Here is an 18,257-nt window from a genome sequence, read left to right on the forward strand (position 1 = left end):
CACAGTCAGAAGAGGGAAAAGGACAGTTGCTGTTGCTGAGTGAAACAGTTGAAACAATCTGCTTTAAATTCTGCTCAATGGGAAGACTCGGCCATCTGCTGTTTAAATCTCTACCTACACCAGCTAGTGCATTTTGGGTAATGTACCATACAGGTACTGTGTGTCTGGAAGCAGGGTTTTAGACCAGCGGGAATGCAGTGTTTGACAAATGATGTGGCACCTTTGCATTCGACAAATATACTCACCTACGTCGATGTTCTCCCGACCCAAGGCCACCAATGAAAGAAACATTATTTCCCTGTAGATACTCCTAAGAAAAATCCGTCCATACAAATGAGGCACATGAGGTTTTCACTTAAACGTTATCAATGTGTGTGAAATTGATGAGGTCGAAAGGAAGAGGAGGGCTGACCTTTGCCGCTTGACCCCCTCGGGGCGCCGCTTCATCTCTCGAATCAACAGGTTGATTGGTCCGTACACGTCGTTAGTCTGGATGTTGCGGACAATTGTGTTGAGGAGGGTCCGAATCTCCTGGTGGTCTGTTGGAGCCAGTGTCCCTTTCTTCTCCACTAGGAAATAATACATACGCACACTCACATTAGCAGGGATTTAAGCAAAAAATAAAAAATCTTTTGACTGAATCCGAATTATCTATGCACCACACCACACTTTAACAGAGATCCCTTTTTTCTGCCATGCAGTTGCTTCCCTAAAAGTTTTTCTTCTGATGTAATTTCAGTGCTTTCAATCTTTTTACTAAATCTAAAAAAATGTTTTAATTAAAAACCACAACAAAAACATGTGCAGCTGTTTTTCCTCTTCTCTTCTAATTTTTTTTTTTTACAATTGACAGAAATCCATTGTAGCGACGGACAACTTTAGTCCCGACATGAGCATTGTTTGGTTATTTCCAATGCCCTCATGATATAGAGGGCACGATATAATACATATTCTGATTATTTTGAATACTGACTATATCCTACACATAATTTTCTACAACAGCAGCAGCAATGGACTTACTACTTGCAGTGTACATCCATTGCCCAAACTCAAATACCCACCCTTTAATTAATACGCCTCAGGTCAGACCTCTAAAGACGAACATTAATGTGGGTGCGTGTGTGCGTGCATACTCACATAAGGTCCTCCACAGTAGGTAGAGGGGCTTGCCATGTTCCTGGTGCAGGTTGATGTTGTCCCAGAGGAGCTGGATATAAACCTGCTTACTGTCCTGGGACAGTGATGTCAATGCCAGCTGCGGAAAAAAAAAAGACCCTTTCAAAATGACTTCTTTTAAACTAGAAAAGAGAAAATCGAAACAAATGGGAACATTATGGAGGAGCGTGCTTCATTAAGCTGGCATAAAAATAAAGTCCAACCTGTACTCCATTGTTGCAGTGTTCCGAGGTAAGAATGAGACCAGGTAAGTGAGTGGACAGGTCCAAGCGACGGAAATACCACACCAGGTTCCAGAAAATGATGGGGTGCTGGCTGAGGAACTTGTGGGTGTAGATCACCTGAATGAACAAAAAGAAGTTGGACTTAGAGGAGAGAAAACAACTAAACTCTCAAAACACAAGCAGCCTGGTAATTATCCAGCCAATCAGAGGCTGGGGCTGGCTCCAATCAACAATAAACCAAAGTGAATTAAGCTGCAGTGCAGCTACAGAACTCCAGTCAAAATGCATTCAAAAAGATTTCACAAATGGCTCCCACATGTCTATATTCTCAGTACCTGATCTCCCTCATTCTCCAACAGGGTCTCTAGCTCCTTGCGCAGCACCAAAGGGCTCAGGTACGGGACGGACACAGGCTTGGGGTTTGGACGTTTGGTCCCCATGCCATCCTGTCAAACACACACATTGCATTCCGACTGTTATATACATTCCTACTACACTGCAGATATATAGCTACTTGCAATATTGAAAGATTTTGATTTGAGGCAGTCGTGTGACACTGACCGACACCTCTAGCAAGCTGCAGGGCAGACTGGTTGTGGAGACACCGTGACTTGGTCTCTGGGTGTATTCCAGACTCTGTAATGGACCTCCAACACTGTTGCTACGCGTCAGTGATGTCCCACTACACCTCCGCTGCGTCCCTTCTGTGTGGTGCTCCAGCAGACCCAGAGGGTCAGACTGAACCGGCTCTGGAATGAGACTAGAAACACAAAAGGTTAAGAGGAGTCGGGAGCAGAGCTGGGTGGGTTAACTTTGTGAACAGATATGTGACGGGTTAATCTGAGAGTAATTTATAGTGATGCTAATGAAGTTGCACCTCTTATGTGCTCCAGGACGAAGATCTGGAGTTTCTCTTGCTTCCTCTTCAGGGAAAATAACTTGGTCTGGTGTCTTAATGTCAGTTGAACTGCTGGCTGTTGGATGTGTGCTGGAACTGTGAATACTGTCCCCTGAGGCACTGGGATTCATATAGAGACTGGAAGGGGAGAAGAAAAAACAGGATTCTTATTTCTTGTGTGATTCTTAACACCACTTCAACATTTTAAGACGCGAGTGACAACATATTCCTACCCAGTAAATGTGCGCAAGTCATGGAACTCCACATGCAACAAGGGAAGAAAGGCTGTGCGACAGAAAGGACAGTTGGTATTTAGGTTGGAGTCGTCGGCTGTCCAGCCTGCCATGATCTCCTCATCGTACACCAGAGCTTCACAGGAGCGGCACTGGGAGCAACTTGACATCAGCACCTGTCATCAGGGAAACACAACCTCTCAGTTACCCATGTGACATGTTGGAAGCACCAACACGGCAGCACTGCAGCAATGTCTGACCTCCAAAGCGCAGTTCTGGTAGATGCTCAAGGAGGAAGCATGATGTGAGGAGCCCTGCTCAGAGTCGGGACCTCTGCCTGCACGTCCTTGAGTTATAACTGCAGATAAAAGACAAAAGCACCTGTTTAGATACCTTTCTCTTCTCATGCATGTTTGTGCCAGAGTGTGGGGGGCTTACATGTCTGGTGAATCCCTCGGCCAGTGTCGCTGCTGCCACTGCTGCTGCCCAGGCTGGTGGAGCTCTGGTTTAAGCCGTTAGCCACCAAACCTGGGATGGCCCCTCGTTCAGGACCGTCATCTACATCATGAGCTGCCAGCATGTGATCATCCAGATGTGATGGGAAGCCACCACCACCCTGAGCTTGTTCTTCCTGCAGATTTAAGTTAGAGGTTGTTTTAAAATCACAACTCTTAGCCATGTTACATTGTAGTTATATCACCTGTGTGCTGGTTAAGCGAAAGAGCAGTTGTCTTTCATTTGAAATTAATGTGCAGCAATGAACAAAGATGTGATCATAATCAACCGAGAGCTCAGAAATCAAAAGAACTAAAGAATAGTTTTAAAGCTGCAGTATGTAACTCTCAGTGAATTTTAGTTGTTGATAGTATTCTGCATGTGGAATTCTAGAAATGGGCTCTATCATGCAATAAGTGACTGAAGGAGTGTTTGTGTGTATACAGCAGCAGCAGTGCAAAGACAGTCAGTGAGAAGAAGCACTGACTAAACCAAACTGTTCAATGACTTGAACAGTTTGGTCATACAAGCGCAATGATGCTGTTGCCTCTGGCTTTGCTTAAAATAAATCACTTCCTGTGTGCAGCACAGGAATGTCACCAGGCGCCATGAACTCTAAGTAATGGGGAGCAGGCTAAATCACTGTGTGAACTCATGTGACAGGTTTGAATATAACAAATATTTGAATATATTTGTTTACAACTTAAGGTTACACACTTGAGTTTTATATTCATGGAATTACCCTTTAAGCAAACTCACCTCATCGTCGGAGTAAGAGTAAGCCGACGCCACTGCCCCCCAAACCTTGCTGGCTACATTTGCTGCCTGCTTCATGCTAGACTTTAGCACATCGATTTTAGGGCCTGACAACAGAGTGTCCATCTTGATGCCTGAAATAGAGTTTATGACTGAGCCCAGAGACCCTCCCTGTGAGGACTTGACCAGTGCAGTCAGCGAGGTTGATCTCGTGCTTGGGCTCGCAGTGATGCTGGCCGGGGTCTTCGTCTTCACAGCAAACGTCTTGGAGCGAGTGACAGTGTTAGGGCTGCGTTTGGGTGTATCCCCTGGGGAGCCAGTTGGAGTTTTGACAGCAGGCACAGGAAGGCTGGATCTGCGCTCCATAGTCTGTTTGGGCTCTGGAGCATCAGTGGTGTCTCCCTGGGACTGCTGGAGCTCCATGCTGGAGGACTTGGCGCCTAGAGGGCTTCGCAGGCTCATGTACATTTCGATCTCCTCTGCCAGATTGCGGGACACCACAGCGGGCACGGAGCGCGGTGGCTCCTGGCTGGTAACAGAGGCTGACTCTTCAGTCTCTGACACCAGGAGGGAGAGTGGGTCGGCCCCTACCTTCACATCTGCCCTCTCCAGAGTCGGTCCTCGCACCTCAGACTCATCCTCCTCCTGTGCTTCAGCTGGCTCAGTCTCTTGTTCTTCCATTTTTACATCAGTTTCCACATCTTCCTCTTCTATTTTCTCTGTTTCTGGCGCTCCCGTCGCTGCCACCACCACCTCCTCCTCTTCCTCCTCCACCTCCTGCTCTAGTGGCAGCTTAAGTATCAAGCCCTGCTCGTCTTCCGGCTCTTCTTCTAGGTCTTTAAAGAGTGCTTTGGACACACTGCAGGGGGGTGGACTTTGGCTAGCAGAAAGTGCCGCAGTCAGGATACGAGCATCGGCGCCCATCTGGCTGGCCATGTCATCCACGCCTTTCTCCAGGAGCATTCCAGCACGGGTTTCAGCACTGAAGCTACAGCTGCGCTCAGAAAAGGATTTTTGACGCTGATGTTGAGACTTCCTGGTCGCATCCTGCGATGTCAGCGGGGTATCATCGTCAGGGAGAGACATGCTATTTTTCTTACTGTGTCTTCTGAACAGCTTACCTGTGTGGGGTTGAACAGTTAATCATATGGCTGAACATTTATATCCATTTACATCATGGTTAAGTCAAAGTCTTCTTTTTACCCGTTTCACCATCAAAGCTTCCTGTAGAAAGCTTCACAATACTGGGGACAGGTGACAGGACATCAACGGGAGTGAGGGGTTCTGCTACAGCCACTGCACTGTCCACTGAACCAGCAATGTCGCCACCTGGTCATACACAGTAACACACACTAAACATTGGCGTTCAAGAAGGATTTTCATACACACAGTACATGAGGGATGGACGTAGCTTCTCTTACCATTATGTTGTGCTTTGGCGTTGTTTCTCTCTCCAGTGGAGAGGACGGCCGTATGCGACGGCTCCACCAGCTCCTGGTGTAACTCATCCTTGGAGCCGTAGCCTTGATCAGAATGTCTTCCTGTGGATCACGCAAACCATGTACATATATGTTTTATCATGACGATATCAATAAAAGGACCAGCATTTAGCAGTAGGGCTGGGCAATATAACTGTATGTGATGACTCTTTTACTGGTTTTAAAGGCTGCATTGGTAATCATCATATTTCTTGTATACATTTGGGAAATAAACGTAATAATATGATTTAAATATTATATGTTGATTAAGAAAAACACATGGAATCAACTAAATGTATATTTTTTTCTTCTTTTTTTTATTCACCTAATAACACCACTTTCATTTTAAGCTATGTTATGGCAGAATTTGACCATATTTATATTCAATGTATATATTCATAAACCTTCTATTGAGTCTGTTTGTTAGTTTCCAATTATTATAAACTGAAGGACAATTAGTATTCAAGTATTAGTATTCAATTCTGTGGTGATATTTCTGGGGAGTCAATACCTGTACTACAGTGGTTGTCCGTTGCTTCTTCTACACCGTGGCCGTGGGCAAACAGGTTATGTCCCTCACCGTTAACCTCATTCGAACTGTCGGCACTTCCATGACTCAAACGGTCAGCTTCAGTGACCGCTGGTCCTCCCACTGACGCAGCTGCAGACACACATGCAAAGACAAAAGTGAGTAAACAAAAGAAGGAGAATCACTAAAGCAAAAGAATATCATATTTTGATGTTCCAGTCCCACCTGTGGCACTAAGTGCGGGTCCCTTTTTGGAAGATGTTCGGTCCAGAGCTTGTTTGAACTGGGCCACTCCTCGAAGCACAGTACGAACTTTGGTCCACATAAAGAGGCCACTGCGATTTCGGCTTGGCCAGGGACTCTCTAAGACAGCCTGCAGAGGGAACACAGAAAGTATCTAGAGCTTAAGAAAGTGGCAAGTTGAGCCTTTTAACAATTTAATTGTAGTCGTGAATGATGATCTGAGGGTGTAAGGAGATTAATGACCTTGTTGTAATAACCATATGTGATAGCATTGGGACGCACTCCAGCTTTCTTCATCTCAACGAGGACTCGCACAGCAAGAACAGGGAGACCCCAGTCACCGCAGAGCTGCATTACTACTCTGTAACACACCTGAAGACATGGAAATACGAAGGTTAGATTAAAGGACGCAAGCATAAGAGAGTGAAGTGTGCTCATGAATACGACGAGCCTTGGATATATCATCCTTGGAAACCGTACCTCATCCAGCACCTCCACCTCAGTGGTTCTCATCTTCAGCAAGATGTTGTACGCCTGTTGCATGGCGCGGCTCTTGGACTTGGCCAGTCGAACAGCTGCTGGCAGGCAGATGAACCACAGGCTGTAGCAGTGACTGAACAGACAGCGGGCCCAAAGTGGGGGGTTGGAATAGTAACGCTTTGCCATCTTGTAGGCAAGCTTGACCTCCTGAGGGTTGGTAGGGATACAGAAAGTGTGCATTATTAAAAATACTAAGTCCCTTTTGGCAGATGTGCACCACATCTACTGCCATGATGTACACACCTGCTTTGTCCTCTTCGCAAGGAGAGCGGGGCTGCTCGACAAACTGGCCCCCGCCGCTCTGCTGCTAAGTGCTGGTCGCAACACTCTTGGGCGTTCAAAGAGATCCATATGCAATCTGGGGAAACTTTTATAGCTTTATAGAGGATGAGAAATGGAAATGTCAACATTAATCCACAAAAAATGGTTCCCAGCATCACAAACTCATCCTTTCATATGTTTTATTTATGGACGTTTTGTAGGCCACATGGCAGAGAAGTGGCTAGTTCTGTAGCCTCACAGCAAAAAGTGGCCCGCCTGTGTGGATGTACCCCCATTACTTCCACAGTCCAAAAATATTAATATCATGTTATGATGAAAATATGACCTGCAACCACAGTGTGTGTGGCTGTAGACAGAATATCATACTTCATATATTTTCTAGCAATATTCTTACAATACTAATAATTAGAAATTTGATTACATTATTAAATGTATTGCATTCAACATTAAATTACATATATATGAGCTCCTTTGATGTTTTAATGACAGTTCTCCATGTTATTATTTACCTAGTTTTTTTTTTTTCTCTGTTTTGATCTATTTTACATCATAAATGTTTTATTTAATTTAGATATATGCACTGTTCCATAACAAGCACTTTTACTTATAAATTCTGTAAAATCATGAATATCTTTTTTATTTTAATATTGTGTTGTAATTATAAGCTCAAATCTCTGTGTTGGCTGCGACGGCCTGGCAAGTTAAACGCCTTTTGCCCAATATCAGCTGGGATTGGCTCCGGCTCCCTGCAGCCCTCATGTGGACGATACAGCGGTAGATAGCGACTGAATGAATGAAGTTATATAAAAATGCTTACGTAAATCGAGCAATGAGGTCAGGTCCATCATCAGTTGGAGGTTCAGGAGGCATAACAAATACAGTGTGCTCACTCTTCTGAGACTCATCCAGCTCCAGGAGTCTCGTGTCATCTGAAGACTCACCTTCGACCTGCAGAGAGGGTCACATCAAGAGCATTAGCAGAACTAAATAAATAGACAAGTTCAGTTTGGAGGTACGACATGCTCGGTTTATTGAGGTTTCCAGATGGAGAAAAAAACAGGAAATTTTCAAGCCCCTTGGTGAACACGTTCCTCAAAGGGGGAAAAGGGTTAATTTATTTACCTCTGAATGTTAGTCACAAACAACAAAGCAACATGGGAGGAAATCCGATTACAGTGTACAAGATTACCTTGGTGCCTTTGTCGGTGATTTTATCAGAGGGAAAAAGCTGCAAAAAGAGGAAATAGAGCAAAGGGAAAGAATGAATCAGAGGAAACTTTGGCTTCCTTGGTCTCCCGGCGGACAAATGTTGATTTGCCAATAAAACAAAATGAAACAAAGGCTTGTTTGTGGAAGAAAATGCTCCAGAGGAAGAAGAAGAATAAAAATGCACATGAAACCACGGTACGACATGTTATGTCATACACATATTATGTAATCACCTTCTCCACGCAGTCGTCAAAAAATGCCAGACCAGTGTCTTTGTCGCTGACAAAAGTGCACTCCTCAATGAAGCGGATGAAGATCTGGGTCTTGGTGAGCTGGGAGTAGAACTTCTGGTGGGCTCGGTCTCTGCTTTTGAGGAACCCTGCAGGAAGGCATGGAGAACTTTGTGGCAACATTTCTCAAATTCCAATAAAATTAATACACATAATGTAAAAGAAGTTTGTGTTTGAGCATTTTTCTTCAAACTGTCAACTAGAGATCTAAAAAGAAAAAAAGAGCAAAAGTGGATTGAGGACACATTTCCCAGCAACAATCATGAGTGATATCTTATTACAGCTGAGGGAAAACATGGTTGACTCTCAAAAAGTCTTGGGTTGAATAATAGTCGAGACGCTTGAAATAGAGACGCTAATAAAATTAAACATTCGGTGAGGCTGTCTGAATTAGGGCTATAAATTATGCATAGGTTACAAAGCCAGCAAGTAGAGCTGAGCAATATGGCTTATAAATAATATTGTGATGTTTTTAGGCCATGTCCCGCTACTCCTCAATATAAAGCTCGACAAAGGCTTGTGGTTTACCTTGTAGATCGTACAGAGAGTTGGCGGCCGTGGCCTTCACTGAAGGTGCCTGGGTGATAGGTTTGAGGTAGGAGCGGTAGCCCTTCAGGATGGAGGCCATGAAGCGCAGGAAGGCTTCCTGGATCTCCATCTCCAAGGCAGTCTTCTTCTTGTGCCACGTGAAGTCGGCCTCGATGGGGGTCATGTCCACCGCTGAGCTCTCCTGTGCTGTCTGACGCACTGCGACTGGAACACAAAACAAAGACACTTAAATTCAAGGAGTGAATGTGCTGAAACAGCTTAAGATGAGGGGGCAACTTTTAAGAACCCATGGCTTCCACTCTTATTGATTTGCAGCACACTCTGCATCTATCCACGTGATGGAACTATGCATTAAAATACTTTTACACATCACCGTTGTAAAGTACTGTTGTATTTCACTAGATTGCATTGAAAGGCGTTTCTTTAAGTGTAGTTTGTACCAGTGGCCAGCTGGTGGTGCAAGTTGCTCAGGGAGTTGATGAGGCTCTTGCAAGGCTTTTTTGGGAGGTTTTTCCAGTTGTTGTGTCTCTTCTCATCAGACCTGTAACACAAAGTACATTCGATTTACTTGGCTTACGTAGCAACGTAGCAATGTGTGGCAGCAGTATTTGAAGTGAGCTAGAGTGCCAGGCAGTGAGGCAGCAACGGGGAACTTTAAAATATAATGACATACAGGTAGATTGTGTTGGTGTCCAGATCCACACAGACGACGTCTGGCGGGGGGTCATAGAGATCGAAGTAGCGGGAGTCGACGCCCACGATGAATGGCAAAGGTGCGTTGAGGACGCCCGCTAGAGAGAGTGGACACAGGGGGATGTAGGGACATTGCCACTGGAAGGGGAAGATCATCTGAGGGGAGACGAGACAGGTGTAGGATTTAAAATTCTATCCTATAGTTTGTCACATGTCCTGTGCTTGTGTTTTGTTTTGTTTTTTTATGTGCACCATAGAGTGGCAACTTTACTTTCGTTTTTTATGAACAAAGAATGAAAATGAAGGCATGATTATTTGTAATGGTCCAAAATGTTGGCGCATAACAGGCACCTTAGTTCTTTATATTATAATACCACACAATTAGATTTTGACGATTAGATCAGAGGTAATTTGCTTCCATGTTCACAAACTTGCTTTGTCAGTTCACATGCCTTTGGGGGACTTTTGAAGATTGTGACATCCTGTGTATTCAAAGAGACACAAGTCCAACTGTGCTAATGGGAGCAGTGAACTGACAAGTGATCAGAGTTAAAACTTGGCAGGTGTTTTGTTTGAATGGTGACCAGGGCTTTGGCTTTGAGTTTTGATGCTAGGGTAGCTATAATTGAAGAGATACTGATAAATATTGTATATGATGACAATGATAGTTTCAGGATATTGATTTGTCAAACTTTCAATCTAGATATGCAACTGCAAATGTAACTAACTACTAATCTGTCATTTGGTCCATAAAATGTCAGAAAAATGTTATCATTGTTTCCCAAACCTCCAAATTATAATGTTCTCAAAAGCAAAACGATTCAGTTTTAATGATTTCGTCCAGAAAATATTCACATTTAAGTAGCTGAAAAATCTGAGAAATTGTTTTAATGACAAAAATACCCACAACAATATAATCATACAAGGAAACTCTGCTGTGACACTGTCTTGGTGGCATGTAAAAGCTTAAACCCACAGTAAGTCAGAACCGTAACTGTCACATGTTTGTGTGCACAGCAAGTGATTCATCGTGAAATACAAGTTCACTGACTGAGGGCATGGTAGTGATTATTAGATGCCTACATAATTAAAAACAAAATAAATGACAAGATCTATATGTATGAGATTTTTACGAGAGTGGCTTAACAGGTGTAACATGCTTATTAAAAGCTGGTTCCTCCCCTCTCTGTTTGGTATACCATCTCCACCTTTATTGAACTTAGGTCTTGATTGATCTAAATTGACTGTAGGTGTGAATGAGAGAGTGAATAGTGGTTCATCTCTGTGTGCACTGTGTGACCCCGCCTTTCACCCTATGTCAGCTGGGATTGGCTCCAGCCATTCTATGACCCTCATGCAGAGGATTAAGTGGTAGACAACGACTGAATTAATGTATTTTAATTTTTCATTGCAACTCAAAACTCCTACATTAATTTATCTGATCATTTCAGCTGATGACAAAGCATTTTTCCAAGTATGGGGCCTATACTCACAGCTACCACAGCCTCGGCCACTCCAGTGAGCACAGCAGGCCGGAGCGAGTGCAGCAGGATTTTGCTCTCCAGAAGGACAAAGTGCAGCAGTGTGGCGCAGTTCTCTGAACCCAGATTCATCAGGAGCGTGCCGTAGTCTGCCCCACTGACAGGGAGAGAGAGCACAGAGAGATTAATGAGTCTGAGAAGAGACTGAAAATAAACACGGGAGGCAGGAGGAGGTGATAGAGCACGGTTTTATGACTTCGGCTTGTAACTAGAGTGAGACATGTGTAGTCATTTTCATATCACTATCTGGACCTCACTAAAACAGTGTGGTGGTAGAGGAGAAAAAGAGTATAATTGCTATGACTTAAGCCTTACTTAACTCCTTCAATGCCAAATATGTATAATTATACACTACTTTACACTAAACTGTGTAGATTAGCCCATGGATCAACAAGTAACATACCAATATATACTTGTTTTTTGAAAAAATAAGTGGTTTCGGGATATTTCAAGTGTTATTCAATATCCCAACATGTAAAAAGCAAAACAACAACAACTTACTACAGTTTCTGATGTTGTTAAGACAATCTCTCATCAAGTTCTTCAGTCATTGTACCAAAGAATCTGCTCAATCCACCGTTTTATTTGCTAATGCACAAATTGTCATCTTGTCTTAAAAACTTTCAGAATCCCATCTGATTTTCGTGGAAGCTTTGATTCGTGTAATTTATTATTTATTTGTCGTTACTAGCACTTATCAAGGCAGCACAAGAATGTTGCAGAATAAACAAGGTGAGGCAAAAAAAAATAGCTTTTCAAAATGATGCAATGACGTAGAGCAAAATGTCTCAAAAATGATGTGCTGTTTTCAAAGATGATTACTGCTATGGAATGTTTTGGTCTACAAGCTGCATTCAGCCTGAGTTGGAGCAGAATTACATTTTAGCAAAGTATCAAAATACACTATTTTTTGAAAAACTGATTGTACCTGAGTGGTAAAGGTGTGCACACAGGCTGGGAGAGGATCAAGGTGTCATGTGCCGAGAGCTGGAAGAAAAATTCAGTCATGGGAAAATGTTAAAAAATTATATGTTTTTCATGATACAATTATTAACCATGAAAGAAGCGTCACCTGGACCAAGATTCTGGGCCTTTGAGGGGAAGGGAATGACACATTGTGCATGAAGTGCGAGATGTGCCTGTTGAGGGAAATATAAAAACTCGACTTCAGAACTCTGGTATACAAAGTGACGTCTTTAAAATTGAAAACATACATACAAACGGAGTAGGCTCTTACTTTTCAATAGGCAGTGGGTGGGGGCCTGAGACTGAGAGTTTGTAGAGGAACATCAGGAATTTGCGAAACGACTCAAAGAAGGGCCAGCGAGAGAGCAAACAGATGCATTTATTGGTGTTAACGGGTCGATTGGGGATCATCTTCTTCTCCACCGTGGTGAGCAGGCCCAGCTGGATCTTCTGCCTCTCGCTCAACAGATCCACCGGGTACGGCTCATAGAACTGAATAGCCGCTCCATACACCTAGAACCAGAGAAGAACAGATTCCTTTCGTATATTTAGCCTTCTTAGCCAGTTTAAGAGTTCACAAATCTGTAGTCATGTCTCTTTCCCACCTTTTCACCCGATGAGATGGTTAAGACAAACGTGGAAAAGACGGGCAGAGGATCGCGTGTGTTCGGTGCCCAACACTCGATCTTGGCACCCATAGGCAAACAAAACAGAGGAACAGATTCGGACAAGGGGAAGGACTCGTAATCATCTTCTGGGTACCGGAAGATTAGACCTGGAGAGTGAGGAGTGAGAAAACATGGATACAAAATCTTGAAATAGGTACGTAGCAATGATCTTTTCCTGGTTTTAAAGGCTGTTGCATTGACCATCATCATTTTTATTGTATACATTTATGAGATACTATATTATAGATTAATATTATATAGTTATAGTAATTGGTCAGTATACACAAGTTTCATTCAGAGTAAATTAGTCTTCTTCTGCTTTTCAGTGACATGTTTTGTTTGGGGAGATGCTGTACTGACTAGACACTCAACATATGCATCACTTAACAAGCCTGCAGATGCTACAATAACGGGTCCGGCAGGAAGTGCTGTTGTCTGCGATGTAACAGTTGTCACACAGTGTGTGTGTGTGCATGCATTCGGATCAGCACTGATTATACATGTATTACATCATTAATTATTCCAAAGGCCGAGTTGTTCAGGGTGCAGTCAATCAGAGAAAATGTCACGCAGCAGTTCAATTCATCGTCTGAGGCTCCCTTGTGCTCGGAGACAAAAAGACAACTGAAGACGCTCTACAACAGCTACATACTGCAGTATATTTTTTCATATCTGCATATTTTATATCATCCTTTCGGTCTGCATAGTTGCATAAATAATGGGATAATCGTCATCACTGTTATTATCACATATGGAAGCGGATTTGCAACAAGAAATTGACTGAGTTGCAAACTCCAATTTAGTTCTAGTTATTACGATTTTGAATTACCCAGACTCAGAAACTGAAAATGTTTTAAAGCTGTTATAAGTATGACTTGCCATTTGATAACACATTTGATTATCTATTAATGTGTTTCATCACTTCCTTCTCCAGGGTCTGAACAGAGGACTATGCCTTCTATAGTACCATTATTCTTGTTGTCTTGATAAACAAATAAATTATTTTAAACCCTTAAAATCTTCATTTTAAACATGCATAATTATAGGATCAATTGTTTCATATTCATATTATTTATTTATCTCATACACAGACAGAAAACAACTTTTAAACTTTACTTTTACAAAATCTTATTTTGATGGCCTCTAATGGCCAACCTGCAGTACCTACATTACCCAGCAGGGGGTCATGACCCAGAATTTGGTTAAAAAAAAGCATGTTCTACCTCATACTCATATACTGTTCTAGATAAAATGCAAGAAAATAGTGTGAAATAAGCATTCACTGATGTGCATGCTCTTATTCTGATAGGCAGAGGACATCAAATGTGATGAATCAAGAACTGATAATGACACTGAGCCATAAAATAAACATGTCAAATGGGGGACAAAGAACAAGAAGATGATGAAGACGTGGTTATATTACAAACTAAATATTAAGTTTACACTGTAATCCACAAAAAAAGTTTGACCTCTACTCACCAGCGTTGTAGCTGATGGAATTGGACGCAGATACTGACTTCTTGTAACACAGGAACACATTGGAGCCCCACTAAAAGTGTTGTAAATATTTTAAAGATTAGCCATCTTGGATGTTATGGTGCTGAAAGTGTTTGGCGAGTGTGAATAATTGGACTTACCATGCCACAGTTGAGATTCTTTTCCACTTTGCAAAAAGTATGCGGTGGGATCTCACCCTTGCTGGTGACAATGACGCAAATGTCCGTGACGGCAAGGGAGTTCTGGGGCTGGACAGGCGGCGCTCGACGGAGGGTGATGAAGATGCGCTGCGAGGTGGCCGAGCTGTTGTTGATGTTGGCGCAGCGGCCGTAGGGCGTGGCCTGGATGACCTCGCAGCCCTGGATCAGGCGCTCCTTCCCCTCATACAGAACCCTGACAAACGCAACAAAGACAGCAGAAAATGTTAGCCTTACATGACAGGATGCAATAATGAGCTTCTTTCATGGATGAACATGTACAACTATGTACAATTTTCTAAAAAGATTTGTTCTGAATGGAATTTTAAATTCCATTATTTACATGGACGAACAATTAAATGATCGGACTGTGGTGTGTGTAAACATGCAGGCAAGAAGATGGCAGTTAAAAGTGAAGTGCAAATAGCTGGCATCATGCATCACACATATTACAGAGCCCTGTAGAGTTAAGTGGCTCAGAGATAGCTCTGTCTTCCTGCTATTCATTTCACTGCAAGGCAAGGACTTAATTTATTTAACAAAGCTTGCAGCCAGAAGCCTACTTTCATTCTAATGATGCAACGGATTCACTGCATAAACACTCAAGTCTTACAATACTGCCTTATGACACTCTTATTCACACTCAGGTTTGGAAAAAAGGGGCATTTTTGAGTGATAATAGCTAAAAAAGACTTGACGATGAGGAAATTCTCTGTGGGCCAGTGTGTGGTCAGCACAACTGACATTCTCATAAACCTCTAGTTTTTTTTCAGTGGGAAGCCAGTTTCTTTAGAAGCCTGTGATTCTGGTATATTTACCAGCTGACTCAGACTCAAATTCCAGGGAAAAGGGAAGGGAATATTGCATGTAAAGATACATGGTACAAAATGAACACTTGGTTGTAATACTATGGCTTACTAGTGCCACAATAGGGCTGGGCAAAATACCGTTATAATATCTATATCGTGACATGAGACAAGATATGGGCTTTGATATTGGATATTGTCATATCATGTTCAGTGATGAGTTTCCTGGTTTTAATGGCTGTTATCATATTTATTATACTGAATGTGTTTCTGAAATAGACATACATATATAAATCACTTAACAACTAGTTATTTAACCCTGTTCTCTGTATCCTTCTCCAGCTAACTTCATGTCCTCTTTCACTGCATCCATAAATCTTCTCTTTGGTCTTCCTCTAACTCCTGCCTGGCAGTTCCAACCCCCAGCATCATTCTACCAATACATTCACTATCCCTCCAAACCATCTCATCTCTGACTGACCTTATCTCCAAAACATCTAACATGTGCCTGTTCCTCTGATTAACTCATTCCGGATCCTATCCATCTTCGTCACTCCCAAAGAGAACCTCAACATCTTCATCTCTGCTACCTCCAGCTCTGCTTCCTGGCATTTCCTCAGTGCCACTGTCTCTATCTCCACTCCCTGTAGCCTCATGGTTCCACTTGGGTTCCTCTCATTCACACGCGCATGTATTCTTAGTCTTGCTGCGACTAACCTTCATTCCTCTCCTTTCTAGAGCATATCTCCACCTCAATCTTTGCCTCCACCTGGTCTCTTCTCTCGCTACAGATCACAATGTCATCTGCAAACATCATAGTCCATGGAGATTCCCGTCTAAGCTCATCTGTCAGCTAGTCCATCACCACTGCAAACAAGAAGTGGCCACCTCCACTTTGAACTTCTCTGTCACACCTACAGCACACCTCACCGCTGTCTCACAGTTCCCATACATGTCCTGCACCAGTTTAACATACTTCTCTGCCACTCCAGACTTCTTCATACAGTACCATAGTTCCTCTCTCAGCACCATGTCGTATGCTTTTTCTAGATCTACAAAGGCACAATGCAGTTCCTTCTGAACTTCTCTACCAGCATTCTTAAAGCAAACACTGCATCTGTAGTACTCTTTCTGGGCATGAAACCATACTGTTGCTCGCTAAATGCTGACTTCTGATCTCAGTCTAGTTTTCACTACTCTTTCCCATAACTTCATTGTATGGCTCATCAACTTTATTCCTCTATAGTTACTGCAAGTCTGAACATCCCCCTTATTCATAAAACTGGGCACCATCACACTTCTTCTCCATTCCTCAGTCATCCTCTCACTCTCTAAGATCCTGTTAAATAGTCTCTACAGAAACTCTACTGCACAATCAGTGACCCACTGTGTTGGTCTCAACAGGGTTTTATTTATGACGTTTCATGTCCTCCCTTTCCATGTGGACATTGTGCTAAAAGGGAGGACAGATCCTTCCACTACTGTCGTCTTTAAACTGATACCAAAGAAACATTTTTTAATCTTGAGAAGTCTACATGGCAGGCACTGGCAGTTATAATAGTCAAGAGAGTCCATTTATTCAGAAAGGAGTGCAGGACAAAAAGTAACAGTCAGGATTCTCATTTAGGTGACAAAAAAGCAACTCCTAATGGGCACAGTGAGTCGTGACAGTGGGGAGCTCCAGGCTGGGGATGCTAGCTTCACACACAGCAGAGGTGGCAGAAGGGAGATTTAAAGATTTGCAGGAGACACGTTTTACTTGTATTATTTCAGTGGTTTTAGACAGCTTGGTTTAAGGGTCAGCAGATGGGAGAGGGAGTCTCATAGTTCAACCAAACGTCATAATTAGCAAGGGAACAAATGCAATTAAACCATCAAACCACCAACCATGTATGACTACTCTTTACAAATTAGACAATACACTCATGAATTTGACGTTGAGTTTCGTAATATTTGTGTTTGCAGCTGAAGAGCAGACGAGCTTGTGAAATCTGTTTTCATGACCAATTTGTTGCTTCAGCGAAAGCAAACAAAGCCCATGTTAGCTCGACAACGGCTGTGGATTCTTTTATACAAGTATTTTCTCCTCCCCATATATTCAGCATTGCACAATCTCTTCAAGGAAACCCCTCAACATACAATATTCTGCAATGCTCAACGGCTGCAGTGTTTCATGCTGGTTTTGATGTGCCTCTACAGTTTAAAGTTAATAAATAAGACAAGAAATGAGGCAGAATTTGCATTACTGTGTCCACACAGCAATTTTTAATTACATAAATGTCACATACTCCACTTGAGTGAAGGGGAATCTCTTGGATAACTGGAAACTCCAGTTTGTTTAAGGCAGAAAAAAACAACAAAAAAGGCCCTCAGACAAAGACTAAGGTGTGTGAGGACATGACGAGCTGTTGCATCATAGTTCTCAATAAACATTACTGTTTGGAATATTGCCAACTCCCTGCAGACAGGTTAACAGGTGTAAAAGTTAGGCAACGGAGGCTAAAGTGCTTGACAAAATCAAGTTCTTTGTCATGAGACAATAAAAGGAAGCAGGAGCATTCCAATCAGTGGACCGGTCAAGAGGTGCAGCAGAAAGGGAGCGCTCGGTGACAAAAGTAGGGGCGGGGGAATGAGGCGGTCAACACACCTACTTCCTTCCACCTCTGACAATGAAGTGAATGTGAAAGCTGCTTCAAAGTTTTGCTAGAAAATGCGGACGTAGCTAACAATGAGAGCCTTCATTCATCAAGAGAGACAATCTGCCAACGTGTTAGGAGACAGTTCACATCCATGCCCGAGGCATAAACCAACTATGCAGCTGCTTATTTCCCCAATAGCATGGGGGTTAGTTTTCAAAAATAATCTTAATTGTTGAACCCATGCTGTTATAATGTTTCTAGTTTACTTTTTCTAAAAAAAAAAGAAAGTGCCTATGCAGTGTGTGGTTCCATCAACAGCCGTAAAGCCAACATTGGAAGTTAGTTCAC

At 42.7% G+C, this 18,257-nt stretch overlaps 1 protein-coding gene across 1 annotated transcript in view; it reads right to left on the reverse strand.

Annotated features, from left to right (window-relative positions):
- The window catches only part of dennd4c (DENN/MADD domain containing 4C), a 38,647-nt gene that overhangs the window by 1,879 nt on the left and 18,511 nt on the right, over positions 1-18,257 (reverse strand). Inside the window, exons 3-33 of the mRNA XM_083904849.1 lie at positions 14,408-14,660; positions 14,250-14,319; positions 12,708-12,877; positions 12,374-12,615; positions 12,209-12,275; positions 12,065-12,123; positions 11,089-11,233; positions 9,576-9,751; positions 9,343-9,443; positions 8,882-9,106; positions 8,297-8,442; positions 8,044-8,082; positions 7,672-7,802; positions 6,816-6,948; positions 6,513-6,719; positions 6,276-6,404; positions 6,015-6,162; positions 5,772-5,921; positions 5,204-5,323; positions 4,986-5,111; positions 3,786-4,903; positions 2,970-3,162; positions 2,792-2,889; positions 2,532-2,707; positions 2,278-2,436; positions 1,962-2,160; positions 1,736-1,846; positions 1,380-1,517; positions 1,138-1,255; positions 413-569; positions 246-310 (exon numbers count right to left, since the gene is read on the reverse strand). Of these exons, the coding sequence (XP_083760975.1) occupies positions 246-310; positions 413-569; positions 1,138-1,255; positions 1,380-1,517; positions 1,736-1,846; positions 1,962-2,160; positions 2,278-2,436; positions 2,532-2,707; positions 2,792-2,889; positions 2,970-3,162; positions 3,786-4,903; positions 4,986-5,111; positions 5,204-5,323; positions 5,772-5,921; positions 6,015-6,162; positions 6,276-6,404; positions 6,513-6,719; positions 6,816-6,948; positions 7,672-7,802; positions 8,044-8,082; positions 8,297-8,442; positions 8,882-9,106; positions 9,343-9,443; positions 9,576-9,751; positions 11,089-11,233; positions 12,065-12,123; positions 12,209-12,275; positions 12,374-12,615; positions 12,708-12,877; positions 14,250-14,319; positions 14,408-14,660 (5,369 nt within the window). The remainder of the gene's footprint in view (positions 1-245; positions 311-412; positions 570-1,137; positions 1,256-1,379; positions 1,518-1,735; positions 1,847-1,961; positions 2,161-2,277; positions 2,437-2,531; positions 2,708-2,791; positions 2,890-2,969; positions 3,163-3,785; positions 4,904-4,985; positions 5,112-5,203; positions 5,324-5,771; positions 5,922-6,014; positions 6,163-6,275; positions 6,405-6,512; positions 6,720-6,815; positions 6,949-7,671; positions 7,803-8,043; positions 8,083-8,296; positions 8,443-8,881; positions 9,107-9,342; positions 9,444-9,575; positions 9,752-11,088; positions 11,234-12,064; positions 12,124-12,208; positions 12,276-12,373; positions 12,616-12,707; positions 12,878-14,249; positions 14,320-14,407; positions 14,661-18,257) is intronic.

This window comes from Microchirus variegatus (genome assembly GCF_963457635.1).
Source record: "Microchirus variegatus genome assembly, chromosome: 2".
NCBI classification, from domain to species: Eukaryota; Metazoa; Chordata; class Actinopteri; order Pleuronectiformes; family Soleidae; genus Microchirus; species Microchirus variegatus.